Here is a 19,252-nt window from a genome sequence, read left to right as displayed (position 1 = left end):
GCTGCTTCATCACCAAAAGGATGATCCCTAACATCACTTCTACTTGTTTTGATTCAGACCTGAGAATCCATCAGTATAGGGAACTCCCTCCCAGTAAGGGAACTCCTTCTGCCAATGTAGATCAGCAACTGTTCCACAAGTTCTAACCTGAGAGTTGCCTGGGGGTACTGGCAAGGTAAATTACTTCTCTAAGATCACATAGTCAGTATGTTTTGGAGGCACGACTCAGACGCAGGCTTTCCTGATTATAAGGTTAGCTCTCTATCCACTATACCCCACAGCCTCTCATTTTAGCTCTAAACTCTGTAATTCTATTTTTAAACATTAATTTTATCAGGCTTTTGTGTTTGTATCATATTCCCTTTGAAATATATTCCTCCCTCCCTTCTCACTTTGAAAACCATCCTCTGTAACAAATATTAACAAAGGGGAAAGAAAGCCATTCAGTTAAACCATCCAATGCATCATCCATGTCTGTCAGTATCTACAATATTCCACCCTGATAATTCCCTCTTCATCCCTTACCTCCCTGCCTCTACAGTGAAGGGAGGGAAATGCATTTTCTCTTTCTTCTCCAGGGTCAAGCTTGGTCATTATAATTATGCAGCATTAAGTTCCATTTTATTGTTTGTTTAATTTATATTGTTGTAGTCCTTCTGTATAGGCAGGTAGGTGGTGCAGTAGATAAAGTGCTGGGCCTGGAGTCAGAAAGACTCATATTTGTGAGTTCAAATCTGGTCTCAGACACTTACTAGCTGTGTAACCTCGGGTAAGTCACTTACCCTTGTTTTCCTCAATTTTCTCTTCTGTAAAATGATCTGGAGAAGGAAATGTCAAACCACTCCATATCTTTGCCAAGAAAACCACAAATGGGTGTCCAAAGAGTCAGATAAGACTGAACAACAACAACAACAAAAATCCTTGTTTGAAGCAAAAATTCTTATGCTTCAGTTTAAAAATTTGTTTAGCCATTCATCAATTGATAGTTGTTGTTTTTTACTACCACAGGAAGCGTGTTACGACCTTTTTACCTGTATTACTTGTGGTCATACCCAGCCCACTGGGTCAAAGCATATGGATAGTTTAGTCACTCTTAGCAGAATTCTAAATTACTTTACAGACTTATTGGATCAATTCACAGCTCCATCAACAGTAAATTAACGGGACTGTTTCCCCATAGTCCCTCCAAAATGGACTGTTTCTATCTTTTGTCAGCTTTGACAACTTGCTAGGTATAAAATGGAATGAGAGGATGCAGCAGACAGAGTGCTGGACTTGGAGTTGGGAAGACTTGAGTTCAAATTCAAATCGCGTGGCTCCTCTCCAGAGCAGTGTCTAATCTCTTCACATATTTTTCTGCCACCACACTTACACGGCTTACGCTGGTGATATGGTTAGCACTTCTGTTCCTATCAACACCACTGTGAGGCAGGAGTTATCACTGAATATTTTTGGCAGGAAAATTGAAGCCCAGCAACAAATGTGTTTTATACATAGTAGGAACTTAAGAAAGGTGTTTGGTTTTTTTTGAAGTAGATGCCTACTAAATAAGTGAGGGGGGCAGCTAGGTGGCACAGTGTATCCAGGCCTGGAGTCAGGAAGACCTGAGTTCAAATGTGGCTTCAGACACTAGCTGTGTGACCCTGGGCAAGTCACTTAACCCTGTTTGCCTTAGTTTCCTCATCTGTAAATGAGCTGGAGAAGGAAATGGCAAAGTCACTCCAGTATCTTTGTCAAGGAAACCCCAAAAGGGGCCACAAAGAGTCTGGCACAGCTGAAAACAACTAAACAACAACACTAAATGGAGAATAGTTCAATGATTTGTGGGACTTGAATACAATGAAATATTGTGCTGTAAGAAATGGTGAGTATAAAAAATACCAAGAAGCATCAGAAGACTTATATGAACTGATGCAAAGTGAAGTTAGCAGAACCAGGAAATCAATATACACAATATTGACAAAAATATCAATGGAAAGAATAAAAATATCAATTAAAAAAATCAAAACTTAACACTGTATAATTATAATGACCAAGTTTGGTCTCAGAGAATATACTGCCCCTTTTGCAGAGGTCAGAGAGTGTGAAGCACTGTATACAGTGTCAGACTTTGTGGATGTATTGGTTAGTTTTACTGAACCATTTTCTTTCATTTTCATTTTTTGTCATAGGGGATAGCTTTTTGGGTGGGGAAGAGTAGAGAGATATATTCCGTATGAAAATGATGTGAAAACAAAAGATAATAAAAAAATTTAAAGAGGCAAAAATAAAACCCCCCAAAATGGTTTTGAATTAGAAAAACGAAAGGCTAAGGCAAAGTCACTATACAGCCATATGGACTATAAGGGCAGATGGATTTTTCCTTCTTTCTAATAATAACTTTTGGAGATCTAGAGATTTTTTATCAATATAAAGTAATGCTTTGCTATTTATAAAGTGCTTTCCTCCCCAGTGACCCTGTGAAGTAGGTAGTCCAATGAGGATCATAGATTTAGAACCCAAATGGGCTCCAGGACCATTTGGTCTAACCCTCTAGTTTTCCAGGGGAAGGCATTGAATCCTAGGAAGTTTCCTGATTGACCCATAGTCACACAAGAATCCAGGTGTTCTAGCTATCTTAACTACTAAGACAAATTTATTCACAGCATTCAAAATTTCTCCATTTTCTCGATTTTGGAATCGATTGTGAGACACAGGAGACACTGGCACAGGACCACCCAGCATAGTGTGCCTGTATCAAAGAAGGTGCTGCGCTCTATGAGCAAAGCAGAATTGCAGTAGCTCAAAAGAAATGTGAGATGTACAAATTTAGAGACATTTCCACTCCAACTGTTCGTGTGGACTATCTGTGCCCAACCTATGGCAGAGCCTTCTGAGCTTGACCTGATCAGCCCCAATCAGACACACTGTACCTTGACCCAACACAGTGATGTGATTGTGGTCAACCAAACACTTGAGGCAATGATATAGTACAGTGGCCAGTGTGCTGGTCCCCTCCAGTCTGGAAGACATGAGTTCAAATCCTCCCTCAGGTACTTATTACCTGAGTAACCCTGGGTAAGTCACTTAACCTCAGTTTTCTCCTCTGTAAAATAGGGATGATAACAGCACCTATCTTCCAGGGGCATTGTGGGGATTGAATGAGATAATGTAGGTAAACTGTTCTGCAAGCCTTTAAACACTCCAGATGCCAGCTATTATTGTTCAGCTCAGATTACTATGTGCCAAGCAAATATGACTTCATCTGATCCTACCAACAATCCTGAGAGGTAGGTGTTATTATTATTACTCCTATTTTCCAAATGAGGAAACTGAGGCAAACAGAATCTAAGTGACTTGCCCAGGGTCACACAGCTAGCAAGCATCTGAGGCTGGATTTGAACTAAAGAAGATGAGTCTTCCTGACTCTAGCCCCAGAGCTCTATCCATTTGTCACCTAACTGTTCCTCTTCAGCTGGTTGGGTCAAGTTTAGGGTCAAGAAGAGGAGTGGATTCAGATCCATTCCTTTACAACCAAGTAGGGGATTTTATTGAAATCTGTCTGATGTTCTTCCTATCCACCTGTTAGCAGGGAAAGACTGCTGAACTTTTGAGTCAGAAAACCTGGGTTCAAACCTAGCTCCAACATTTATTAGCTGTGTGACCTTGAGCAATTTCCTCACATGTAAAAACAGAGATTCTAATCAAGAAGGTGAAGGACTCAGGTTCAAATCCTGTGTGACTCTGGGCCAATCATGAAAACTTCTTCTCTGGAAAATGAGAGCGTTGGACAAAATGGCCCCTAAAGCCCCTTCCAGTTCTAAATCTGTGATCCTCATTGAACTATGGACTTTACAGGATCATTGGAACAAGAAAGTACTTTCTTTTAAAAAAAAAGTTTAATTTTTATTTTCTGTTCCTAATTGTGTCCCTCCCTCCAACCCTTAACCATCCATTGAGAAAGCAAGAAATACAATACCCATTAGTAAAGCACTTTATAAATAGCAAACCACTTCTTTACATCGACGAATGAGAGCTGCTATTATTTCCTCACTGACTTCATTTCTCCTCCACCCCCAGGAGCAGCTGAACAAACTGATGACCACACTGCACAGCACTGCCCCTCATTTTGTCCGATGCATTATCCCTAATGAGTTCAAACAGTCGGGTGAGTGCCTGGGGGTGGGGAGCTCTCAGAGTCTGAGAGGTGCTTGTACTCACCAGCTTGTTTCCAAAACCAGCGGTTTGCCCGATATAGTCCACTTTCAATTAGCCCAGCAAGTGGAGGAGGCACTGAGGATGCCAAACAATGAATAATCTAAAATTAATTCTGGGTCTGGCTTTGTAATGCTGTGAGACACCTACTTAGTCAGAGACCACACAGACAAGCACATACACACAGTCAGACATTATAATCTGCCTCCGTGTCTACCACCAAAACCTTTGGGGCTCAGCCCTGTTGAGAGTGACTTGGAATCCAGCTAGGCAGTGAGGGTAGGGAGACCCACTTTCCATCTCCTGAGGGTGTCACAATCACCAAGAATGGATGGACTGTGCCACCTTTCAAGCTGTGTCTCCCTGCGTGGGGAGGCGTTCATCTGTCCCACCTCCTAGGGGAGGGCTCACTGTCTCATACCTTGGCTTTGTTTTGGCAGGGGTGGTAGATGCTCACTTGATCATGCACCAGCTGGCTTGTAATGGTGTCCTGGAAGGCATCCGTATTTGCAGGAAGGGTTTCCCAAACAGATTACAGTACCCTGAGTTCAAACAGAGGTGAGCATCATCTTCCTTATTCCCAACTTCAGTCTCTTGCATTCCTCCACCAAAATCTTATAGGTTGATGCATTGGTTGAAATATTTTTTCAGAAATATTTTCTTTTATTTCCTTTCCTCCCTCCTCGCCCCTGACAGTCTCAAAGGAGAGTAGCTCTTGTGGTCATGTACTCTTGCTTGACAAAAACTCCTACTTGAAAGGCATGATTCTCCCAATTAACCTTAAAGGCGACCTGTCCCACTGAGAGATGAGTGAGGAAGCTCTTTAAACATGGAAATCCTCTGTCTTGAGTCCTGCAGAGACTCTTGTTTGAATGAAGTGTACCTCTCACTCTATCACCTTCCTCTCTGTTTAGATACCAAGTCTTGAACCCCAATGTGATCCCTCAGGGATTCGTGGACAATAAGAAGGCCTCAGAACTGTTGCTTGGCTCTATTGACCTAGATGTAAATGAATATAAAATTGGACACACCAAGGTAGGTTTTTCTGGATGCTCCACTCCTTTCATATAGTCAATGGTCAGTAACATTATTTGTGGTATAATGGAAAGCATACTGCATTTGGAGTCTAGAGGACCTGAGCTCAAATCTCACTTCTGACACTTCATGCTATGTGATAGGCACTATGGGCCTCAGTTTCCTCATCAGTAAAATGTGAAACACTCGTAGATGTATAGTCAGAGACCACACAGACAAGCACATACACACAGTTTAACATTCACAATCAACCTTCGTGTCTACCACCAAGGCCCTCAGAGCTCAGCCTTGTTGAGATTTACTTGGAACCCAGTTGGGCAGTGAAGGTAGGGAGACTTCCCCTGCCCCCAAGGGTAAGGGAATTAGACTAGATGACTTCAGAGGTCACTTCCAGCTCTATGAACCTAAATTGTCACTATCTTAGTATTATTCCAAAAGATCTGAGAATTAATGAAGAAAAAAAATTATTAAGCACTTACTATGTGCCAAGTATACAAGTGCCAGAGATACAAATAGAAAGTTAGTCCCTATTTCAAGGAGCTCATACTCTAAATGGAGAAGATGATACCTATAGGGCAGTTCAGCTGCAAGGCAGATGGAAAGCTCCAAAGTCCTAAAGATGTGATAGAGGGGTGGAGGGCAAGGCCCAGTTATTGCCTTATATGAAAAAGCTCCTCTATATAGATAAGAAGAATGCTTCATGAAGGGGACTGAATTTTTCTTAGGGCAGTGGCATTAACATGTGTGGGAGAGGGGCCCATGGGGTCATCAAGCCCAACATTCCAAACCACCCACAGCCCAAAGCCCCCAAGCACTTGCCAACATCCCTGATTCATTCTTGACTCAGAGGAAAGGTCATTGCCTGACCCTGAGTCATGAGTCACTGGGGTTGTTCTCGGTTTCTGTGCCAGCTCCTGGGTCAGCCAAGCTTTGTTAGGCTTCTTCTACAGGCTGGATAGGGAGATGGGATGAGCATTCTCTTAAAAGAAACTATGACGTGATGGAGTTGTTCATTTTCCCTTTTCTTCATGATCAATACCAGTCATCAGTGTGGTTTGAAGGAATGAGGCTGGACATGTGTGTGTGTCAGCTGTTTACAGAATCTCAGAGTTGAAGGAGATCTCAGAAGGCATCTATTCCAACCCATGCCCTGATGCGAATCCCCTGTACAGTATCTCCTATGAGTGGTCATAGGGACAAGGGGTTCAGTCAGCCTCCATGTATATGTATATGTACATTTTCATGTGTGTGTGTACATACATGTATATGTACACACATATATGTATGTGCATATATATGTATGTGTATATATGTATAAGTATACAGGTACATGCATGTATACATGTATGTATATAGATGTAGGCACATGTGTATGTGTATATACGCACGTGTATGTATGCATAAGTATATAGGTGTATTGTGCATATATGTATGGGTATAGAGTTGTATATGTGTGTATGCATGTATATGTATACATGTGTATGCATGTGCTTAATATGTGTATATATGTATGTGTGTTCATGTATATGTGTGTATAAGTTTATTCCCAGAGGTGAGGCCAATATCACTTGTAATGTACTAATAAAACTGCTCTCACTTTTTACAAATACAATGCACCCAATTTCTTATAATCAAAGTGTCTGGCATGTGGTAACCCTGAGTTCAAGTGGAAGTCAGAGACAGAAGCTTGGAGCCTGCTGAGAATTAACCTTCTAGTTCCTAAGAACCACAGATATAATATCAAGGGAAAACTAGGGACTATGTAAATATATGTATTTTTAAAGGTGAATATTCCCTACCTCTGTTATGTGCTCATTTGAGACATTTCACCAGCCTAACTGGCCTCATCTATCACAGGTATTCTCATTAACATTATAACTGATATTTATATAACATGATAAGCCTTTTTTTTTAACTTTTATTTTGATTGGTCTTTTCTTTTTACATTGCATCCATTTTCAAATATGTCTTTTTTTCCCCCTTGGCCTCCCCTTCCCCGCCCCTGCCACACACACACACACACACACACACACACACACACACACACACACACACACACACACACATCCTGGATGTGGGACCCTGGGAAAATCATTCAACTTTTCATTTCCCTAGGTCAATGGTGTCAAACTCAAATAGAGATGGGGGTCACCAAACTGTAGATAAGGATCCCTGAGAGCAGCATATTGACTTATAAAACCACATATTAACATTATCTATATTTTATTGTATTTTGGTTTATTTTGTTAAATATTTCCTAATCACATTTTAATCTGGTGTGGGCCACACTTGGGAATGTGTTGTAGGTAGAGGGTGGTATTTTTGATAACTCTGCTCAACTCTCTAAGACAGGAGTTCTTAACCATTTGTGTCCTGGACATTTTGGCAGTCCAGTAAAGCCCATGGATCTCTTCTCAGAATAATATTTTTTAAATGTATGAAATAAAATACAGACTTACAAAAGAAGCCAGTTATATTGAAATAAAGTTATCAAAAAACAAAAGATAACTAGGTGGCTCGGTGAATAGAGTGCCAGGCCTGGAGTCAGGAAGACTTATCTTCCTGAGTTCCAATATAGCCTTAAATACTAACTAGCTATGTGACTCTGGGCAAGTCACTTGACCCTATTTGCCTCAATTTCCTCATCTGTAAAAATGAGCTGGAAAAGGAAACAGCAAACAATTCCATTATCTTTGCCAAGAAAACCCCACATGGGGTCATGAACTCAGACATAACTGAAAAATGTACAAGCAAGTACATGGATTCCAGGGTAAGAACTCCTGCAAATACCTGAAAAGTAGGTACCTACTTGCATCAGTAGAAGGGGTTTCCTTACCTGAAAATTCCCTAAACCAGTGAAATCACTGGTCCAATCCTTGCTCCCTTTTCTTTACTAAGTCGGAGAGCCATCTCTTATAACCGAGATTGAAAAGGAAAAAAAAAGCAGTTTTGCAAAACTAAACAACATGTCTTTAACACCTGACAGTATTCCAAATTAAGGTTTGTCAAATGCTTTACAATTCACCATCTCATTGGTGCCCTGCAGCAACCTTGACAAGTAGGTGCTACAGTTATCATTAGTGGCCCCACATTTTACAGATACTCTCATTAAGCTCAGGTAAATTATTTCCAATTTACCTTGTATAGCGCTTATTTGTACATAGTTGTTTGTATGTTGTCTCCCTGTATGTTGTATGTTAGAATGAGCTCCTAGAAAGTCTTTCTTTGTATCCTCGGCATTTAGCACAATGCCTGACACATAGTAGGTACTTCTAAATAATTTCTGACTTACTGACTGCTTGTTCTGCTTAACATTGAAAACTCTCCCGAGTAGGTGCCTTCAAGCAAAGGGTATATTTCTAGAAACCGAGGCTTGACTGCTGTCTTGCTTTCCCAGGTATTCTTCCGGGCTGGAATCTTGGCCAAACTGGAAGACATGCGAGATGAACGCCTGGCCAAAATCATGACCATGCTTCAGTGTCGTCTCCGGGGTTTCCTGATGAGGGTTGAATTTAAAAAGATGCTGGAAAGAAGGTATCTTTGTTTTTAAACAAAACTAAATATGGCAGAAAGAACCACTCATGTCCTATCCTACATAAGTAGGCACCTACTCCTAGGTTCCTCTGTATTCACTTGCTAGGACACACTATATAATACAATATATTGTACTTCAATCTCTTCCCCAGTCTTCAACACCAGTTGAGTCAGTCTCTTACTTGGGACTTAACTTTGTTTGCCTTTGTTTACCTATTTTTTAGAATGTTTTTATTCACTTTAAACTTAAATACAAAATGAGAAAAAAAAAAGAACATTTCTATGTACACAGCAGAATATAGAGAACTCAATATAAAACCATGGATTTCCATTTCAGACTATTTACTTATTTTTTTAAACTATGCATTGTTTTCAAAGCTACCCAGCTTTTCTGGGCTTTCTTCTAAGTTTTCTTTTGTTCTCTGCTGTACATTTTTAATTTTTTTCCCCTCCCTCTCTACCCTGCCCTAGAGAAAGCTACAATTAAACACACACACATACATATATACATATAAACACACACAAGTATACATATATGTAAAACCATACTATACATACTTCTAATTATGAGTTCTTTCTCTAGAGGTGGATAGCATCTTTCTTTATAGGCCCAAGTCTTTCCATGTTTTTCTAAAATCAACCAGCTCATCATTTCTTACCGCTGAGTAGTTTTCCATCACAATCATAAACCACAACTTGCTTAGCCATTTCCCAATTGAAGGGCATCTATCATTTTAACTAATCTGATGGGTGTAAGATGATATATCAAAGTTGTATTAATTTGCATTTCTCTTATTGATAATGATTTAGAGCATTTTTTCATATGACTATATAGTTTTGATTTCTTCATCAAAAAACTTCCTGTTCATATACTTTGACCATTTATCAACTGGAGAATTTGCCTTTGTTTAATGAGGCAGCCAGGAGACGTTTCTGCTAGGTGATGAAGCAGACAGAGCACTGGCTTTAGAGCCAAGAAGACCTGAGTTCAAATCCTGCCTTAGACACTTACTAGCTGAGTGATCTAGAGCAATTCACCTAACTTCTCTCCATCTCACTTTCTGCATTTGTAAAATGAGGTTAATAATAGTACCTACCTCACAAAGTTGTTGTAAAGATCAAATATTATTCATATGTATTATATATACATAAAATCCATAGATCAAATATGTGTGTAAAGTTCTTTGCAAACTTTAAAATGTTATGTAAGTAATATATATTAATTACTATCCCATTGTCGCCCAGCAGAGAAATTAACAGGACAAATCAGATTTGATGACCATGGAGGAGAGGGAAGGGAAGAATACTGAGGAAAAAGCCTGGGTTATGGGGTACTGGTAGCCCAGTTGGACATCCCCAAAGAGAGCCCTTAGAAGCCGGTGTCAAATATCAGGACACTGGGCACTTCAGGATAGACCCAGAGGAATATTACAAACGGTGGGGGACTGCCAGAGACAAGCTTTGCCAATGTTCTAATGTTGTCTAGGGCCAACCGTGTATGGCAACCCTTCCTTGTACAATGTAGCCCTTCCAATACAATTGACACTCAACTCCTTTCAATGCCTGCATAGTCACGGTATTCTTCCTCCCTCCCTGTTCTGCCATTGTGATCTGGGTTCTAACAACAGTATTTTTTTTTTAACCATGACACCACTATTATTCTCATTATCCTAACTATCTTGTTTTCTGAGGACCAGTAAGTGAAAAAATAAATGAACTCTCTAGAGTCAGTGCCCTGCCTTTCCCAAACCTCTAACAGCTGTCTAGGAATGAACTTAGCATTTCATCATCTGTCCCCTTATCTTGCTGATGACTGCGTTTTTCTGATTGCTATCCTGATTCCCTTCCTGTCTCGCCAGACTCATTGCTCACAGTTCCGAAACAGAACGAGGAGAGATGATGCATCTCTAGAATGTATCTTCATGTCTGGACAATGCCTACCACCTACTCCCTTCTTTCTCCATTCCCTTTCCCCCAGGTCCTGATACCATCCCTCCCACCCCCAACTCATGCAATTCCTTGGTTTTCATTGCAGACTCGGCCTGAAAGTCATCCAGCGAAACATTCGTAAGTTCCTGCAGCTTCGGTTCTGGGGCTGGTGGAAACTATACAATAAGGTGAGGAGAGAAACATGCACCACAGTCAAGCTCAAGCTCTCACAAGTACACAAGAGAGCTCATCATGGGAAGGGTCTCAGTTTCCTTTTCTGTAAAATAATGGGGGTGGACTAGATTACTTCTAAGACAGGAGTTCTCAACCTTTTTTGACATAATGGACTCCTCTGGCAGTCTTGTGAAGCCTATGGACCCCTTCTCAGAACAATGCTTTTAAATGTATAAGAAAATATAGAGAATTGAAAAGGAAACCAATTATAAGGAAATACAGTTATCAAAATGGTTTAAAAAAAAAACAACCAACTGTAGCTTAGGTTAAGAACCCTTATTCTAAGATATCTTCCAGCTCTAACACTCTGTGATCTTGTAATTAAAACATGAGCAGTCATTCCCCCTCAATTGAGAATGGGAAGGGTCTGCATTCCTATCTAGCCACATAGGGAACCTAGGAAATAGGGGCACCAGAAATAAGGAAAAGTCTTTCTCCTGGGGAGAGGGAGGCAGGCAGAGATAATGTACATCTCTCAGAGGCAAAAGACTGATATAGAATATATTTCAAGACCAACTCCAAATAAAACCCATCTACAAAGAAGGGTGTTTTGATATGAAAATTCATTTGCTTTTTTGTTATTATTATTGCCCAGATCTATGATTTCTTCATTGTCAAGAGGATTTCCCAGTGTGGAAATTCTTTCCATCAATGTAGCTTGGCTACTCATTTATAACTTATAGAGCATTGCCAGGGGGCTATGAGAGGTTAAGTGACTGGCCCATGGTCCCAGAGACAATATATATTAGACATAGGACTTGAACCCAGATCTTCCTGTCCCCTCTGCCACATTGATGTTTATATATTAAGATATAAATAAGTGGAAGGCCCAAATAGTCATGTCCAAAGTATAGGTGGATTTAAAGATGGGCTCTTACATCTGAGGATGTAAAAGCAACTTAGGCACATAGCCTGTTAGGTGCTATTATTGGATCTTAGACTCAACTCTGGGTGAACCCAACCTTAGTATTTCCTGAAATTCAGTTCTTAAAAACAAAACTCTTCTCAGAAACATTCCCAAGAACACATAGTTGACTTAAGAACAATTATTTAGGTATTTTTACTTTAAGCATGACCCTTTTTTGACTGAGGTCAATTCCATGGAACCAAGAGTAGTATAATTAAGGTCAAATAGAGCCAGCTGATGAAAATGATCTGGTTCCTCAGAGGAAATTACCTCTTTAACGCCATTATGGGCATTGCTTGTCTCACAGGTAAAGCCCCTCCTGAATGTGGCTCGGCAGGAAGAGGAGATGAAGGTCAAGGAGGAAGAGCTGAGGAGTGCCATGGCTAAGGCACAGGAGCTAATCGCCAAAGTCAAGGAACTGGAAGAAAAAACAGCCACACTCAGCCAGGAGAAGAATGACCTAACCATCCAGCTGCAGGCAGTGCGTGAGCTAAGGGATCAGGAGCCGAAGGCGTTACTAAGAGAAGGAACCATCGTTCTTCCCAATCTCCAGGGTCATAGTTATGCCAGACCATTAGTCACTCAGTGTGAAGAATAGAGAGATGAGGACAGAGGAAGCTTTTCTGAGAAGCTGTATCACACTGGTCTATTAGCAAATCTGACTAATGGGAAATTTCCCTTGCCTTCCCTTCCACCCTAAGGCAATGCCACCTCAGCCTGGGAGCCATGGCATCCCTATGAAAAAACATAAAAAGTCTTCGTTAAGTATTTCTTTGCATGGGCACCATGCCAGACACTGGATGAATGATTTAGACAGATATGTTCCCTATCCATCAGTTAAGTGATAATTGGTTGTATAGGGATAGAGATGAGACCTATGATTTCATTGCTGTAGAGAACTCCCAGATGAGGAACATCCTTCTACCAATGCAGGGTGGCACCTTCTCTACAACTTAGGGTCTTAGAGAGTTGCCTAGAACACTAAGAGGTGAAGTGATTTGTCCAGGGTCACACAACCAATATATATCTGAGGCAGGACTTGAACCCAGGTTGTCCCAGCTTTGAGCCTGCTCTCTATTCATTATACCACACTGCCTCTTAATCAGATATAAAATGGTACAGTAATGCTCTTAATAAAAATAAAGTTGGGTTCAATCCCCACCCAACCCTAAACCTTTTAATATCTGGCATATGTATGATTTTTTCCCCCATAACTTTCTCAGAAATGTTATCTCACTTTTATCCTTACTACATCTTTGTGAATTGGAAGTGGTATTTTAAACCCCATTTTAGAATAGGGGAAACTCAGGGGCAGCTAGGTGGTGCAGTGGAGAGGGCGTCGGCCCTGAAGTCGGGAGGACCTGAGTTGAAGTCCGGCCTCAGACCAAACACTTGACGCTTACTAGCTGTGTGTCCCTGGGCAAGTCACTTAACCCCAAGTGCCTTAAAAACAGACAAACAAAGAACAGGGGAAACTGGGGCCTAGATCGGATGGATGACATAGTCAAGGTCACTGAGCAGGCAATTAGTAGACTACCTTTTTATTTTTTGCTTCTGAAAGTACTTTCACATTTATTATCTTCATTTGATCCCTAAAGCAACCCTATGAAGTAGATATCACCATTTACTATCCTAATTTCATGGAGGAGGAAACTGAGGCCCAAAGAATTGTGATCTAGGTTCACATAGTTATTCAATGACAGGGCCATGGTCAGAACTCAGATCCCCTGATTCACAGCCCCAGTCTCTTGCCACTAGGCCCTGCTTCGTCTCCCGTGTATTACCAAAGGGAACCAAAGTCATGAATGCCCTTTTCCTTCAATCCCCACTTCTACAGAAGCAGGGTGCCACAAATCTGCTGCCAATTCAGAAATCATCTCTAGGTCCTTTGTGGATAAGGTATTAAGAGATCCTTACGAACTCCATCCCTTTTATGGAAACCCCTTCCTTTCCTTAGGAACAAGAGAACCTCTCAGATGCAGAGGAGCGCCTCACTCAGATGATGAAAACCAAAATGGACCTGGAGAGCCAAATTTCAGACATGAGGGAGAGGCTGGAGGAGGAGGAAGGCGTTGCAGCTTCCCTAAGTGCCACAAAACGCAAGCTGGAAGGGGAGATGAGTGACTTGAAACGGGACCTCGAGGGCGTGGAAACTACCTTGGCTAAGACAGAGAAGGAGAAACAGGTAGAGTAGGAATTCACCAATGTTGTCAGCCATGCTGACTCTCACCCGGGACCCAGAGACACCCTACTCCCCCTTCTCCCCAAAATCAGGCACCGTATCTAAAGCTAAAGTGAAAACTGCTAGTCAGAGCCCTGGGTAAATGTATGGATAAGGCCTCTAATCCAAGGCTGGCTATTCATCCCCTTGCCTGAGATTGCCTCCTTCCACTGCTGTTCCTTCTATTTCATGTTGGGACTGTTGTCCTTCCCATGACGCCAAAACAAATGTGGCCCTAGGACTCCATCCTCTCACCATGGAGAGCTCTTCCAATCGGCAGAGCTCTCTCCTGCCAAAGTCTTGCTTATTCCCTCTTCTCTAGCACAGTAGATTCCTCCTTAAATGTGCTCTTCAGTTCTTCTTATAAAGTTGCTGCCTCTGAAAATGAACCCATTCTCCTGGAGACCCCCTGATGCTTCTCCAAGACTCAAGATATTAGTTTGGTTTTTGGCCTACAAGTCTTGCAACCACTTGGCCTTTGATACGCCTGAGAAGTTGTGGATGGCAAACCCGTTAATTTGTGATTGGAGTGGGCTTAGGCATTATCTTGTATCTCTTCACATTCCTAGAGATGGAATGACTTCCCACTATAATATCAATATCTTCCCTCCCCAATCTGTAGGCCTTGGATCACAAAGTGCGAACCTTGAGTGGCGACCTCTCCCTCCGAGAAGACTCCATTGCCAAGCTCCAGAAGGAGAAGAGGGCTCTGGAAGAGCTTCACCAGGTAGAAGGATATACTTGACTGCTCTCACCCTTCGTTGACTAAGAACTAAGTGATGTATGAAGCCTGACATTCCATATGGCAGAGTTAGGCTGGGTTACTTTCAAGTTTCATTCCAAATATCCCCTGCTTTTTAAGGGGGTTAGGAGGCCACTTAAATGGGGAGACTCACCAGCTTTCTGAGGGCTGCTACCTTTTAGCGTTGTACCTATAGAAGTATTCCAGAGTCCTGGCAACGCTGTATGGTGAAATCTGATAACCTCAATTTGTCTCTGACAATGCAGGGTAAAGTGTCTCTTCTCTTAGAGCCACTACATAAGTGTTCAGCATAGCAGAGACTCAATACTAATAAAACAGCACTGGTGCTGCAGTCAGAAGATCTGGGTTCCAATCCCACCTCTGAAATTACCTGTGAGACATTGGGCAAGTCACTGAACTTCCTTGGGTCTCAATTTCCTCAACTGGAAAATACGGATATTGGATTATATGACTTCTGAGGTTTCTTTCCACTCTAGACCTATGTTCTAGCATCAATAAGCTATTTGAATTTAGGTTGGCTTTCAGGAGTAGTTGACTCTATTCCACATGGGGCAAAAAAACCCAGGATTTGCTACCCAGGATCAGCATTGATTCAGTCAATGGTTACTACCTCTAACCCTTCTGGAAAGGGCTCCTTATAAAAGATAGAGGCCTTTGCCTCTGCATACCCACTCCCTCATCAGCTTCTTCTGGGGATTTCTTTCCTTCCAGAAAACTCTTGATGACCTACAAGCCGAGGAGGACAAGGTGAATCATCTAACGAAAAATAATAGCAAACTTGGCACCCAGATCCATGAGGTGAGACCCAGTCGGTGTGGAATTCTTAGAAGTCCTCACTCCTGTTCGGGGGAAGTGATGTGGGAGGTGGGAGAGCTAACTTGTTCCCCCAGTACTTGTGGTGGCATTTTGGCTGAATCATGTGTGCTTTTTGCCTGGTTTTTTTTTTCTTGTTTTTGTCTCTGACTTCCCTCCCCCACTTTCTCTTCACTTTCTTGTCTTCACAGCTGGAAGACAACTGGGAACAAGAAAAGAAGATACGGGCCGAGGTAGAGAAGGCCCGCCGGAAAGCTGAGAGTGACCTGAAGATGACCATTGATAACCTTAATGAGATGGAGAGAACTAAGCTGGATCTGGAGGAGGTGGTTAAGAAGTATGTGCCTTTTAAGTACAATCAACTCTGGTTGTAGAGAGGCAGTATTGCATAGTGGATAGGGAGACTGATAGATTAGATAGATAGATAGATGGATAGATAGATATAGCATTTTTTAAGTATTTACTGAATGGGGGCAGCTAGGTGGCACACCGGATAGAGCACCAGCCCTGAAGTCAGGAGGACCTGAGTTCAAATCTGAAACACTTGACACTTACTAGCTGTGTGACCCTGGGCAAGTCACTTAACCCCAATTGCCTTAAAAAAAATATTTACTGAAGGCTAGGTCCCGTGACTTCGGATATAAATATGAGTAAATAAGACAATCTCCATTCTCAATGTAGGGATTCTAATTCTAGATTTAGAATCTAATTCTACATTCTTTTGTTTTTTTTAGATTCTGCATTCTAATAGGGGAAAGACACAAAAAAGGGCATCTGGAAATGGGGGTGGGGAGGAGGAGAGGAGAGCAGAGTCAGCCTTAAAGTCAAGAAATTGTTATTGTTGTTCAGTTGTGTCTGACTCCTCATGACCCCACTTTCTTGGCAAAGATCCTGGAGTGGTTTGCCATTTCCTTCTCCAACTCATTTTCCAGATGAGGAAACTGAGGCAAACAGAGTGAAGTGACTTGCCCAGGGTCACACAGCTAGTAAGTGTCGGAGGTCTCATTTGAACTCAGGTCTTCCTGACGCCAGGCCTGGTGCCCTATCCACCGTGCCACATTGCTACTCCGAGTCAAGAAGACCAGTGTTCCAGTCAGACCTCTGATAATACTGAAGGTGTGGCCTTAGCCAAATCATTTAACTTCTGTATCCCCTAAAACTCTGTATTGCAGGGATTCTGCTAGCCCACAATGGTAGAGGGAGTTTCCTCATCTGGGACCTCCCTTTGCCAGTGAAATCATAGGTCAGGTAAAAAGACAAAAAATGAAAAACTCGAATCAATTATAGAACACTCAGAATTGCACAGGGAGCATATTTACCTAGCACAGATTTGCCTCAGTTATAATGACACACATTTCTAGGCACTTTCTTCACAAAAAATCTATGAAGTCGGTAGTACTAATAGGTGTGTTACTATCCCCATTTGACAGATGAGGAAATTCAGATGAGGCTCAGAGGGATCACACGATCAGTTGCAATGCTTGTGAATTCAAGTCCAGGTGCTTTGATTCTACATTAAATCCTCCTTCCATCACACTACTATCTCCCCATACCATCTTTCAACTGAACTGGTCAGAGGAGTAACCACGTCTTTCGGCCTCTAATTTTTATCACCTGAATGCAGGACTCATTGATATACTTTTTGGTGAAAAGCTGACAATATTTTGGAAGCATTAAAATTTTTAAATTTCTTTTGCTTTTACATTGCCTTCATTTCTAAAAAGAACCCTTCATTCTCCCCTACCTAGAGAGGTATCCCTTGTAACATAACACAAAAAGATTGGTGGGGGGGCAGTTTAACAAAACTAAGCAATACACAAAACCAAGTCTGACAGTACATGCGACGTTCGGTACCCGTACTCCTCCACCTCTGCAAAGATGGAGGTAGGGGAGGGTATATTTCTTATCTCTTTTTTGGAACTAAGCTAGGTCCTAATTACGGATCAATCAGTTCTGTGGTTATCTTTTCATTTTCAATGTTACAGTCATTGTGTATATTGTTTTCCTAGCTCTACTTTCTTCACTTGGCATCAGTTCATATAAGTCTTTCCATACCTCTCTGCATTCATCACATTAATTGTTTCTTACAGAAGAATAATGTTCCACTATGTTCATTTACCACAATTTGTTTAGTTATTCCCCAAAGACAGACATTTACTTTGTTTCCAATTCTTTACTATTACAAAAAAAAAAGAGCTGCTATGAATATTTTGGTATACCTGGGCTCTTTATTTCTGTTGACATCCTTGGGGAATATGCCTAATGGAGGAATCTCTGCGTCTACAGACATAGATCTTTTATTCACTATTTTAGCATGATTTAAAGTTACTTTCCAGAATGATTAGACCAATTCACAGGTAAAGCATTTTATAATCCTTCCCCATTAATCGAGAGCTAAGGATTTTGCTAAAGGGTCTGACTGATCCGTAGGATGAGAAGACACTTGCCTAGTGAGGTACCTCAGAGGGAAGAAAGAGGAAGAACATCCTTTCAGTGACAACCAGAGGAGTAGTTCTGGCCTATTTCCCTCTCCCCTGGCCCTCCAAGACCCCCTCCTGAATTCTTCTCTGGCCCTGGATACCTTACCTAAGAGTGAAATCCTACCTCTGACATTTACTTTGTTTTATTTTCTCCTAAGGAGAGACATGGAAATCAATTCTGTCACCTCCAAATATGAGGATGAGCAATCTCTGAATTCCACACTGCAGAGGAAACTGAAAGAACACCAGGTATGGAGAGAAAAGGGAAGCTCAGATCCCTCCTGAATAATTTTCTTTTTCCTTCTCTACATCATTTGTTTTAATCCGTGGGATTCTCAGTCTGTAAGTCAGTCAATGATCATTTATTAATGATATGTATGTGCCAGGCACTGTGCTAAGTGTTGGAGATACCAAGAAAGACAAAACCATGGACCTTGCCCTCAAGGAGCTTACATTCTGATGGGGGAGACAACATGTAAATAACTTGGTGTATACAAGATATTCTCAGAGAGAAGGTACTAGCAATGTGTGGGGTTAGCAAAGACCTCTTCCAGAAAGTAGGATTTGAACTAAATTGAGAGGCAGAGGTAAGAGGTGATAGCCAGGCGGCATGACCCATGGCCAAGAGTAGGGCCCACTGTAACATTTTTTACCTTGAAACTTTCTCTGTGGTTGGTGAAATTCATCTATAAATTAAAGGGGTTGGACAAGTTGGCCTCTCGAGTCTCTCCTATGATTGTAAGCCCAGGAAAAGCTGGCAAACATGTATGTCTCTCAGCTTGTGTCCAAAGTCCAAAGCCCCACCCAAACTTGGCTCATATTAGAAGCAGCTGGTGGACAGAGCATTGAACCTGGAGCCAGGAAGACCTGAGTTCAGATCCAGCTTAAGATACTTATTACCTGTTTGATCCTGGGCAAATAACTTAACACTGTCTGCCTTAGTTTCCTCAATTGTAAAATGAGGATAATAAATGAACTACCTCCCAGAGTGGTTGTGAGGATCAAATAAGATCATAGTTGTAAAACATTTAGCACAGTAGTAGGTACCTGATAAGTTTTTCCTTCTTTCCTTCTTTCCTTCCTTCCTTCCTTCCCTCCTTCCTTCCTTCCTTCCTTCCTTCCTTCCTTCCTTCCTTCCTTCC

The 19,252-nt window shown here is 41.5% G+C and overlaps 1 protein-coding gene across 1 annotated transcript in view; it reads left to right on the top strand.

The window, feature by feature from the left end:
• Positions 1-19,252, top strand: part of LOC114052071 (myosin-16) — a 75,126-nt gene that overhangs the window by 27,931 nt on the left and 27,943 nt on the right. The window contains exons 15-25 of the mRNA XM_027874485.1: positions 4,060-4,147; positions 4,635-4,752; positions 5,109-5,229; positions 8,627-8,763; positions 10,799-10,880; positions 12,141-12,314; positions 13,791-14,018; positions 14,677-14,781; positions 15,529-15,615; positions 15,822-15,967; positions 18,269-18,359. Coding sequence (XP_027730286.1) covers positions 4,060-4,147; positions 4,635-4,752; positions 5,109-5,229; positions 8,627-8,763; positions 10,799-10,880; positions 12,141-12,314; positions 13,791-14,018; positions 14,677-14,781; positions 15,529-15,615; positions 15,822-15,967; positions 18,269-18,359 — 1,377 coding nt within the window. The remainder of the gene's footprint in view (positions 1-4,059; positions 4,148-4,634; positions 4,753-5,108; positions 5,230-8,626; positions 8,764-10,798; positions 10,881-12,140; positions 12,315-13,790; positions 14,019-14,676; positions 14,782-15,528; positions 15,616-15,821; positions 15,968-18,268; positions 18,360-19,252) is intronic.

Source organism: Vombatus ursinus, unplaced genomic scaffold (assembly GCF_900497805.2).
Source record: "Vombatus ursinus unplaced genomic scaffold, bare-nosed wombat genome assembly UNPS02014807.1, whole genome shotgun sequence".
Lineage (NCBI taxonomy): Eukaryota > Metazoa > Chordata > Mammalia > Diprotodontia > Vombatidae > Vombatus > Vombatus ursinus.
Note: the sequence above shows the minus strand (reverse complement) of the source record. Positions and strands in the feature narration are given on the sequence as shown.